A 12598-nucleotide genomic window follows, 5' to 3' on the forward strand; every position below is an offset into this window, starting at 1 on the left:
CACCAGGTTAGATTAAAATGGTCAGGGCTGGGGATGTGTTCAGTTACTGCATGGCAAGGTTGACTCGTCTTTGCACTGAACTAAGGCGGTGGCCTGCAGCAAACAGGCTTCTGAAACGGCTGCAGTGATGACTGGCTTTGTGGCTGTGAACTCCCTTGGGTGAACTTCAGTTCTCAATGTGATTTGCTTACTTATTATTGTTTGCACAAATTGATTTTTTTTTACACTTGGTGCTTGGCAGTCATTTTAGTGGGATCTATTGAATTTCTCTGTTTTGTGGCTGCCTGTATGGAGAGAAATCTCAAGGTTGTATTTATTTTCAAAGTATACATACATACATAATAAATGTACTTCCACATCCTTTCTATAATGACACAATCATAACTGAATGCAATACTCCATGTGTCATCTAACCAGAGTTTTAAAGAGCTGCAACATTACCTTGCACTCCTGAACTCAGTCCCCTGATTAATGAAGGCAAGTACACAGTATGTTTTCTTAACTATCCTGTTAATTTGTGGGGCATCTTTGAAAGATCAGTGCACTTGGACCCCAAGATCCTTCCAATTATCCACACTGTTAAGAATCCTCCTTTTTATCCTTCTACTCTGTTTTCAAGTTTGATCTTCCAAATTGTATCCCTGTACACATTTCTAAATGTAAATGAAACCCCTGCGATTTATGTATCTAGCTCTATATATTGTCTAAATCCCATTGTAACCTATGACAACATTCTCCACTATCCAGAACACCATGTGAAATACTGAGGCAATAAGATTTGGATGTAACATTAGTGCATCGATTGCATTGGCAGGAAGAGCTGAGCCACTCCTTTGCCAGTCTAGAAACGCGAACAGACATCTCAGAAGCATTCTCTGCATTATGCAATGCAGGGAGGAGATTATATGATAAGAAATGCCTACCATTCCATGCCTAGACCACATTTCGGTGAATTATTTCACTAGGCTGTCGTCGTCCTATCTGCATACAGGCTGAGGCTAAGGAGCAAAGCTCGAGATGAGGATAACAAAGAGGAGCAGCTATGGGATTGCTTTGATATAGTGGACTGGACCATATTCAAGGACCCATCTGTGGATCTGAATGAGTACACACCATGGGTGTCATGACTTTATTTAAACAGTTGTAGACGAGTGTGTTCCCACAATATCATTCAGTTTCCCCAATCAGAAGCCCAGGATGAACCATGAGATCACAATCTGCTGAGAGCCAGATCAAAAGCATTCAAGTCTGGAGACCAATAAAGTTCCTAGAGGTCTGGGTACAATCTCCAGAAAGCCATCTCATAATTCCAAACTAAACTTGAATCAACGAAGGATGATTATCAGTTGTGGCAGGATTTGAGTAATATCACTTCCTGTAAAGTTAAATCAAGCTACAGAGGTGACAGCAGGGCTTCATTTCCAGATGAGCACAATTCTTTCTAAGCTTGCTTTGTCCGTCAAAACGTGGGAGAATGGTCACAAGCTCATACAGCTCCCAATGATCCTTTGATTTCAGTCTGATGCCGACATGCAAGCAGCCTTCAAGAGGGTGAACCTGTGAAAAGCATCCAGTCCGGATGTGGTTCCTGACCAAGTACTAAGGACCTGTGCTGATCAACTGGCTGCAGAGTTCACTGAGATCTTTAACCTCTCACCTCGGCAGTCTGCAGTATTCACCTGCTTCAAGTAGGTTTCAATTATACGTGTACCCAAGAAGAACATGGTGGCCTGCCTCAGTGGCTGTTGTCCACTAGCACTTACACACACACAGTGATGAAGTGTTTTGGGAGGTTGGTGATGAGACATCAACTCCTGCCTGAGAAACAACTTGGATCCACTTCAGTTTGCCTATTGGAACAACAGGTCCACAGCAGATGCCATCTTATTGACTCTTCACTCAACCTTGGAAAATCTGGACAGCAAAAATACATGTATTAGGATGCTCTTTACTGACTACAGCTCAGCATTCAATACCATCATCCCCTCAAAACTAATCAATACGCTCCTAGACTTTGACTTAAATATCTCCTTTTGCAATTGGATCCTCGATGTCCGTTTGAATTGGCAATAACATCTCCTCCACGATCTCCATCAGCAGAGGTGATCAGCACAAGACTGTGTGCTTAGCTCCCTGTTCTACTGATTTTACACATGACTGTGTGGCTAAGATCAGCTCCCATGCCGTATTCAAGATTGCTGATGGCACCATTGTTTTAGGCTGAATCAAAGGTAGTGATGAATCAGCATATAAGAGGGAGACTGAGAATCTGGCTGGATGATGCCTTAACAACAACTTCTTGCTCATTGTCAACAGGACTCAGGAGCTGGTTGTTCACTGCAAGAGAATGAAACCAAAGGTCCGTTAGCCAGTCCTCACTGGAGGATCACAGGTAGAGAGGACTAGCAACTTTAAATTCCTCAGTTTTATTGTTTCACAGGAAAGCAACATTCATCATCAGGAACCCCCGCCACCTAAGACATTCTCTCTTCTCACTGCTGCATTCAGGAAGAAGATGCATGAGCCAGGTTCAGAAATAGTTACTACCTCTCAATCATCAGGCTCTTGAACCAAAGGGATAACTTCATTCAACTTCACTTGCCCCATCATTGAAATGTTCCTACAACCAATGGACTCGCTTTCTTAAGACTCTTCATCTCATGTTCTTGTTATTTATTATTTCCTTTTGCATTTGCAGAGTTTGGTGTCTTTTGTGCACTGGTTGAATGCCCAAGTGGCCTTTCATTGGCTCTGTTATGTTATTATTCTATAGACTTATTGAGTATGCCCACAAGAAAATGCGTGTTATGGTTATATATGGTGACATATCTGTACTTTGGTAACAGAACTTTGGAGCCTCTGAAGCCAAGTAATCCCTGATCTTCGAATGCCATCCATTTTCTTGACATAGCCACGTCCTAAGCTTACTAATCTCAGACCCTTGTGTATCAGAGAAAATGTCTTGGTGATGAATGGTGCTGCACTGCAGGGTGTATGTTCACATCCTCGGCCTGGGGTGGGCAAATCAAAAGAGGAACTCAGCTGTGACCTGAAACCCTATTCACACTGTGACGTCATATCCAATTCTGTTGCTCCACAGTACTGAGAGACTAAAACCCGAAATCAGCAAAATCCCCCAGGATTTGTAGCTGTTAAATAACTGATGGGTCACTTTTGTGATCACTGATAAAATAGCTAAATATGGGTGGGGGGGAAAAGCAAATCCAGTAGCAATGTACTGATGCTTATAACATGCGATTCAATGGGAAGTGGAGGTTACAGAATATGGGTATATTTTCTAGGGGCACATCCCTCTAATGTGATGGTTGGCTGACATACAATGTTGCATATTCAAGCAATGTAATATCTAATTCTATTAACGCAACAACCCTTTTCCTTCTGTCTACAATACAATCAGGATTTTCCTGCTTATACACTGCAGCTGTGGGGGCATTGCTGTTGAGAGGAAAAACTTGCTGTGGGAACACTTCTCTACTTTCACTTAGTAACCATTATTAGGTACACTCCAGTACCTAATATGGTGGCCGCTGAGTGCGTTCATGGACTTCTGTTGCTGTAGCCCATCTACTTTAAAGATCAACACATTGTGCATTCAGGGATGCTGTTTAGCACACCACTTTTTATGAATCATTATTTGAGTTAATGTCACCTTTCTGGCTGTCAGTTTGAAACAGTCTGGCCATTCTCCTCTGACCTCTCATTAACAAGGCATTTTGACCCACAGAATTGCCTCTCACTGGATTTTTTTGCACGTTTCTCTGTAAACTCTAGAGACTGTTATGTGTGAAAATCCCAGTAGACCAGTAGTTTCTGAGATTCTCAAACCACCCCTCATTCCACGGTCAGTCACATTTCTTATTCATGCTGATGTTTGGTCTGAACAACAACTGAACTTCTTGACTACATCTGCATGAATTTATGCATTGAGTTGCTGCTACATGATTAGATGATTAGATACTTGCATTAACGTGCTGGTGTACCTAGTAAGATGGCCACTGAGTGTATAATGTGGGACTTGATAGAGGAACTAAAGGTTTGCCTTATGGAAAATGGATTGCAGTCTCCATAGCTCAGGGGTACACTGTATTCATTGTCTCTGGGTTTCAACAACTTGTGCAACCTCCAATATTATTTACATTTGTATAGCCTTTAATTTTAGCTTCTCTCACTAACTTTGATTAGGTTATTTAATTACACTAGATGAGCAATTGTCCTTTCATTCTATCCATATCAACTGTTGCTTGTATTATCTGCCACTATTCCCTTGTGCTGTTTTCTGTTAGCATTTCTACCCATTCTGCTGATAACAATTTCTGCTTCAACCCTTAAAAACAGCCTTAGTGAAATCTAAGTGTTGGATTGTGAGTCTTTTCATTTTCAAATGGAATTGGATCATGTTATGGTTAATATTCAGTTAGTGTTTTTTTTTGTTAGCTGCTGATTATTTCTGGGTCATTACTTGCTACAAGTTTTTCTGCATGGATTGTGGTTTTCTTATTTTAACTACCTTTAGTTCCGGATAGTCCTCATGAATAAACTGAAGAAATTTGCAAAGTTTGGGACCTGAGCTATTCTGCATCAAGGAACTGCAGCAGACAAATTGGGCAATCATTTATGTTACACAACTTAATGAGCTCCTGGTTGATTTAAATGTTAATCGATCTCATTTGGCCCCACATCCTTAATATCTCTGTATCCTATTCTGCATGAATAATTTGGATTCAAGGAATGGTTTTGCATTGAAATTAATCTGGCTCAGTTTTATAGTTTAATTTAATGTTCATGTCAACATGGCCAACTAATTGTGCTTTGGCAAACTTAGTGTAATACCCATATGTCGATCTACCAATTAGTAAACCTTTGAATAATTAAAACTTCAATATACATTCTGGTGGGACACCGTCAGTCTTTTCTTTCTAATTGGTGCACTTGCATGTTATTAAGTGGAAGATAACAGATTGGTATTTGTCATTCTCCCAGAATGACCAATGCTCTGGTGTCATTTGTGCAAGATGATAGTGGAGAACATTACTGAATCGATAAGCTGTTAATGTTGTCATTTCTACTATTGTTTTATTCTCTTATTTATTTAGTTTTATTGGATACCATTCACATTTTAGAAATTCATCTTGACTCTCTCATGAGATCAAAATGTTTTAAGTACTTAGTTAACTTGTTCTTAATTATAAGCTTCATTAGCTTTCCCATAACATGTTGGATGAGCATTTCCTGTCTTCATTTTCTTGAAGATCAAAATAATTTGTAATATTTCAATTGGAATTCTTGAGTTGAGAGCGTTTTGGAAAGTTAGAACCAAAGCATTTGTATGTCACAGCAACTAAATTAATCCACCACAAATAGCTAACAAAAAAACCAGTGTAGTGAAGAATGTAGTAAATTGGTTTATTATTGTCACATGTAATGAGGAGCACTTTGTTACTTATGCCATCCATACAGTTCACTTCATTGCACCTGTCCATTAAGGTAGTATTAGGGGAAATGATAAAAGAATCAGAATAAAGTGTTAGAGTTACAGTGAAAGTGCATTGCAGGCAGATAAAGTGCAAGGTCAAGGTTCCATTTATTGTATTAGTGTACCGTTCAGTGGTCTTAGAACAGGGGGATAGAAGGTGTTTTTAAGTTTAGTATGTTTTGATGGTTTTCTATTTACTACCCAATCAAAGGGGGAGAAGAGTTTGCCTGGGTTGGGTAGTGGCCTTGGCATTTATTAATCTATGTAAAGTCTTTGCTCTGAAAAACTGTCATCACCTCTTGTTTTTATATGCCAGATAGCCCGGATTTGCCTCAACACCTGGTCATGTGTTTGGTCATGTTTGTGCAGCACTTATGCTGGTGTCATTTTTTTTTTGTTGAATCATTTCAAAATTGCATTGAGGTATATATTCTCAAATCTCTTATTTTCATTTTGGTATAGTTCCTCAGCATTAAGTAGACATTTGTACTTTCATGTTCAGAACAAGGAAGCATAAAACTGAACAAGAAAACTGGGAATGCATGACTTCCCGAACATGACATGTGCACTCACATGCTTTAATTAAGTATTTCAATTAGAACAATCAATCAGTGCGAATAGTAGAAAGGTGACCATGATTTTGGTCATTACTACATTCTCCCAGCAGCGCTCTGAATATGCACCATCCCAGTCAGTCTGAACTTGCACTGACATGAATATCTCCAGTGTTTTAGCACTACCAGATCCAGGGATTCATCTTTCATGGTTAAATATGAAATATTTAATTAGCTAGTTTATAATCTCAGGAACCTTTTAATTTGTGCAGCAACTGTTAGTAATGAGTTTGCTCTTCCCTTTGCGTCTTTTTCAAGACTATCTTCTATTTTTTTTATAAATCCCTCTTTAATTTTTCCTGCCCATGCAAAGCTTCCCTTCCTTTTTGCCCACTCATCTTATTCCCTGCCCTGTACCTATTAAAACCTGTCACTTATCTTTACTTTTTCCAGTCTGATGAAAATAGTTTTCAGACACTGCCCAACATCAAGAATTTCCTACTTTTCTGTTTTTAATGATGCGTCCTTTTAGCTTGTTTGTTTGCTATTTGTGAAGGACCATGAGAATTTTTACCATATTAAAGATGCAATAAATGCAAACTGTTTTGTTTTAATCAGAAAGCCTGTCCATGTCAAAGCTACTGTCTTCTTGCATTTACAAACAAGGTGGTAATTGGGTTGCTTTTTGGTGGTTTCAGGTTGCTTTTAGGGATGACTACTCTGACCCATTTGATGCCAAAAATGAATTGAAGAAAAAGGTTGTAAAAAAGCGAGAAATAGAAAATAATGGATACATGGAACCTTATGAGGCGCAAAAGATGATGGCAGGTAAGAGCAGAGTATCCATATTGTGCAATTCATTTCAGTAGATTTTATTGAACTACATATATTCTCTTGTATGTTAATCAAACCCTGGCTAGCTCATTGACAATTTTATTTCTATTAAAAGTTCTTCTTTTGTAATTCTCCCCCACCCCTCAAGTATTAATAATGTTTTATTTTGAAGTTTACGCTTAAACCTATTGTACTTCTAGTTGGTGCATTCCAGACCTTGGAGTATTTTACTTAGAAAGGAATCTTGCCTCTTTAACCAATGAGTTGCATCATTATTTTCTGCTTCACTATTTTTATGCTGGGAATTAATTCTTAAGTACAATCCTCTGCATGTTCCCTATTAACACTCTCTTCTGTCAGAACAGCTCTAGCTTTTTCAGGACTTTCAATGCAACTGAGGCCCTGCATCATAAATATCGCTTATGTAAATTTCCTTTGAAAAGACCTTGAAAACATTCCTAAACACTAATGTCCAGAATTCTACCCTACTGCTCAATCTGAAGCCTGACCTGCGATTTATAATTCACACAGATGAATGTAACTTCCTGCTTCACTTCTCTGTTTTATAAAGCTAAGAATCCAATTCTGATTTGTATTTACTGTTACTGCACTATCACCTTGCACTCCAGATCTGTTTGTTACTGTAACATCCTTGGCTGTGTAAGTTAAATAGTTAGACTTCCTATTTAACTGTGCATTCATTAATATCTTTATGTTGTGAGCAACTTGACTTTGAAGCAGAAAAACGTTTTTCTGAATAAATGGTTTGTAATTCTTCTCAAAATTCATATGTGAACATGATTAAACTATTTACAAACATTACATATTTTGGCTAATGGAATTAAATAAAATGATGATAATATACAATAGTTTTGTATATGGTCACCAAAACGAATAAAATCTTAATACTGAGTATACCAGAGCAATCAAGTGAGTAACAGTGCGTATAGATGATAAACTCTCTAGTCACAGTGCCAAAATGTTTAGGATAATTGATGGATGTCGATCAAACATGCTATTCCTTCTGGATAGTGCCAATCTGCTTGACAGTTATGAAGTGAAGAATATTCCATCATTGCCCCGGTAAAAAAGCTAATAGTGTCCCATGATGAGTTTGCTGTAGGATATCCCACTGCTGGCCTGCTCCTGGAGCCACGGTATTTTTACATAAGAAGTAGCAGCAGTAGTAGGCCATCTGGGCCTGTAAAGCCTGCTCCATCATTCAATAAGATCTTGGTTGATCTGGTCATTTCCACCTACCTGCCTTTTCCCCATATAACTTAATTTCCCTACTATTCAAAAATTTATTCAACCTTGTCTTAAATCTATTTACTGAAGTAGCCTCCACTGCTTCATTGGGCAGGGAGTTCCACAGATTCACCACTCTTTGGGAAAAGCAGTTCCACCTCATCTCCATCATAAATCTACTCCACTGAATCTTAAGGCTACGTCTCCTAGTTCTAGTCTCATCTACCAGTGAAAACAACTTTCCTGCCTCTATCTTATCTATCTCTTTCATCATTTTATATGTTTCTATAAGGACTCCTCTCATTCTTCTGAATTCCAATGAGTACAGTCCCAGGCAGCTCAATCTCTCCTCATAGTCTAACCCGCTCATCTCTGGAATCAACCTGGGTGAACCTCCTCTGAACCGCCTCCAAAGCCAGTATACTCTCCTTCAAGTAAGGAGACCAGAACTGCATGCAGTACCCCAGGTGCGGCCTCACCAGTACCCTGTACAATTGCAGCATAACTTCCCTGCTCTTAATAGACAATAGGTGCAGAAGTAGACCATTCGGCCCCTTGAGTCTGCACCGCAAAGTTCAATCCCTGTCGCAGTGAAGGCCAACATTCCATTTGCTTTCTTGATAGCCTGCTGTACCTGCAAACCAACCTTTTGTGATTCATGCAGAAACACTCCTAAATTCCTCTACACAGCAGCAAGCTGCAATTTTTTACAATTTAAATAATAATCTGCTCTTTCATTTTTCCTTCTAAAGTGGATGACCTCGCATTTACCAACATTGTACTCCATCTGCCAGACCCTTGCCCATTCACTTAACTTATCTATATATATCTCTGCAGACTCTCAGTATCTTCTTTGCTTTTTCACTCAATTTAGTATCATCAGCAAAGTTAGATACATTACACTCGTTTCCCTCTTCCAGTTTGTTATTATGTATCATTAACAGTTGCAGGTCCAGCCCCTGTGGCATACTAATCTATCTGTGCTAATACATCGACCCCCCAACTCTATGCATCCTTATCTTATGGATAAGTCTTTTTATGTGGTGCCTTATCAAATGCCTTCTGGAAATTCAGGTAAATAACATCCATCTGTTCCCATCTATCCCCTGCGTTCATTATAACCTCAAAGAATTCCAGTAAGTTTGTCAAACTTTGCTGAAACCATACTGCATCTGCCTGATGGATTCATTTCTTTCCAGATGCCTCGCTATTTCTCCTTTAATGATATCTTCAAGCATTTTCTCAACTACGGATGTTAAACTAACTGGCCTGTAGTTACCTGCCTTTTGCCTAAATCCTTTAGGTGGTGTGACATTCACCATCTTCCAGTCCTCCGGGATCTGCCCAAAGTCCAGACAATCTTGGTAAATCATCACCAAAGCTTCACTTCTGACATTTCTTTCAGTAGCCCGGGATGCATTCTGTTAGGACCTGGGGACTTGTCTATCTTCAGGCCCACAAGTTTGCTCAACACTACCTCTTTAGTGATAGCTATTATTTAAGGTCCTTGCCTTTTAACTTCCAGTTTCCCACTACTCTTGGCAGCTTTGTATTCACGAGCTTTTAGTTTAATGCCTACTTATATTTCCTTAGTTATCCAAGGCTGTCTCTCCTCAACCTTACTGTCCTTGCTTTTAACTGGAGTATACTTTTGTTGTACACTGTGAAAAATCTCTTTGAAAGTCTTCCACTGTTCCTCAACCATCCCACCATATAACTTGTGTTCCCAGTCTACACTAACCAAATCCTCCCTCATTCCATTGTAGTCTCCATAATATACTGGTTTTAGTTTGAACCTCCATTTGTATGAGAAACTCAGTCGTACTGTGATCACTCTTTCCAAGAGGATCCCGAACTATAAGATCACTAATTTTACCTGTCTCATTGCACAGGACCAGATCTAAGATGACACATCCCTTTGCAGGTTCAGTAACATGCTGTTCAAGAAAGCTGTCACAGATGAATTCTATGAAGTCCTCCTCAAGACTGTCTAGGCCAACTTGATACACCCAACCTATGTGCAAGTTGAAGTCCCCCATAATAACTGTTGTTCCATTCTTACATGCCTCAGATATTTCTTTGTTTATTGCCTGTGCCAGTATAATGTTATTATTCGGTGGCCAAGAGACAACTCCCAATGTTTTTTTCCCCCCTTTGCTATTCCTAATCTCTACTCAGATGGATTCAACATTCTGCCCCTTAGATCATGTATTGTTTCCCACTATCACCCTGATCTCATCTTTAAGCTGCTACCCCACCTCACTTAGCTTCCTGGTTAACCTTCCTTATTACCTGATAATCCTTGAATATTTAGTTCCCAATTCTCTCCACCCTGCAACCACGTCTCTGTAATGGCCACTAAATCATACCTCTTTGTACTGATCTGAGCTGCAAGTTCACTGACCTTATTTTGAATACTATGGGGTATTCAAATAAAGTGCCCTTAAACTCATTGTGATTTAAAAATTTTGTAATCTTTTACTCTTTTGCACTTGACTTTTCTTCATTCCACTTACTTTTCTCCTTTTTATCTTTTATTTTCTTTTTTACTTAACCCATACTTCTCTAATCTGTTGAACCACCCCCATACTATTTAACTTCAAACCCTATCCACAGCCCTAGTTATACAATTCGCTAGGATCCAGGTCCCATCACGGTTCAGGTGGAGCCCACTCTATTGGTACAGTTCTCTCCTTTTCCAATACTGGTGCCAATTACCCATAAATTCAAACCCACTTCTCACACACTAATCCTTGAGCTATGCATTTATCGCAAATCTTCTTGACCCTATGCCAATTTGCATGTATCTCAGGTAATAATCCAGATATTACTACCTTTTTTGGTTTTGCTTTTTAATTTGGTCCCTAGCTGCTCAAGTTCCTTCAGCAGAACCTTTTTCCTCATTCTACCTATGTCGTTGGTATCCACATGGACAACGACAACTGGATTTCACCCCACCCACTGCAAATTCCTCTGTAGGTCAGATAAGATGTCCCAAACCTGGGCACCAGACAGGTAGCGCAGCCTTTGAGACGCTCTATCCTCGCGACAGAGAACTCTGCCTATTCCCTTGATTATAGTATCCCCAATTACCACTACATTTCTTTTCTTCCTTCTTGAATGGCTCCCTAATCTATGGTGCCACAGTTTGGTTGTTCATCCTTCCTACCATCCCCACTGTCAAGCACACAGTGAGCAAAAAAATCTCAGACCTGTTGGACAAGCTCAAGGCACCACTGAACCTATGCATCGTAATCTTCTGGATGATCCTCCCATTGGGATCTTGTTGAATATCTTATTAAAATCCATGTAAATGACATCCACTGCTCTATCTTCATCAATCAGTCTTGTCACCTCATCGGAAACTCAATAAGGCACACCTTGTCCCGTAGAAAGCCATGCTGACTCTCCCTACTTAGGCCGTGATTTTCTAAATGCTCAAAAATCCTATTCCAATGAACTCTCTCCAGCAACTTCCCTACAACTGACATGAGACTGACTGAAGTGCAGTTTTCAGGTTTATCCCTGGTTCCTTCTTGAACAATGGAACAACATTAGCTACTCACCTGTCCTCTAGGACCTCACCTGTGTTTAGGAGGTTACAAAGATATTGATCAAAGCCCCAACAATCTCATCACTTGCCTCTCAATAACCTGAGTATATCCCATCAGGCTCTAGGGACTTAACCAATTTAATGTTCTTTAAGAGACTCAATTTTACATCCTCCTTTACTGCAAAATGCCCTAGCATTTAAATACCCTTGGCACTGACCTCCCTATCCTCCATGTCCTTCTTGACAAATACTGATATAGAGTACTCATTAAGGACCTCACCCACATCCTTTGCTCCTAATGTGGATCCATCCTCTCCCTTGTTAACCTCTGGCTCTTGATGTATGTATAGAATGCCTTGGAATTCTCTATAATGGTTCTTACCATGGACCTTTCATAGTCCATCATGGCTTTCTAAATTCCTTTGAGTTCTTCTCTATCTTTTTTTATATAAAAATAAGGGCTTTGTTTAATTCTAGCTTCCCAAGTGTTACATACATTTCCATTTTCTTATTGACTAAATTCATCACCTCCCTCAACATCAAAGTTTCTCTTACCTTGGCATTTTATTTTTGAATTCTACCTATATAGTCTCAGTAGTCGAGCCCTCCATTATGTCTCCTCAGAATGCAGCTGTGATTAGTAGTGCAAATACCCACCTGTTTTACCTCCCTCTTTCTCTTTTCTAAAATGTCAAAACCCGGGGACTTTAAGCACCCATTCCTTCCCTCCCTCAGTCAGGTCTCTGCAATGGCCACAACTTCATTGTTCCCTTGTACTCATCCATACTCTTAAGTTCATCACCTTTCCCCGTAATGACCTTGGTAATAAATTTCACACACTTCAAACTATCATGTTTATTACTTTGCTCCTGCCTGTTTTTACTAGCTCTGACATCTACCTTCCTCTCCATCCCT

General features: G+C 39.5%; 1 protein-coding gene across 1 annotated transcript in view; it reads left to right on the top strand.

The window, feature by feature from the left end:
* Nucleotides 1–12598, top strand: part of LOC132396761 (SH2 domain-containing adapter protein F-like) — a 116769-nt gene that overhangs the window by 15880 nt on the left and 88291 nt on the right. The window contains exon 2 of the mRNA XM_059974629.1: nucleotides 6747–6876. Within this exon, the coding sequence (XP_059830612.1) occupies nucleotides 6747–6876 (130 nt within the window). The remainder of the gene's footprint in view (nucleotides 1–6746; nucleotides 6877–12598) is intronic.

The sequence above is a fragment of the Hypanus sabinus genome, chromosome 7 (assembly GCF_030144855.1).
Source record: "Hypanus sabinus isolate sHypSab1 chromosome 7, sHypSab1.hap1, whole genome shotgun sequence".
NCBI lineage: Eukaryota > Metazoa > Chordata > Chondrichthyes > Myliobatiformes > Dasyatidae > Hypanus > Hypanus sabinus.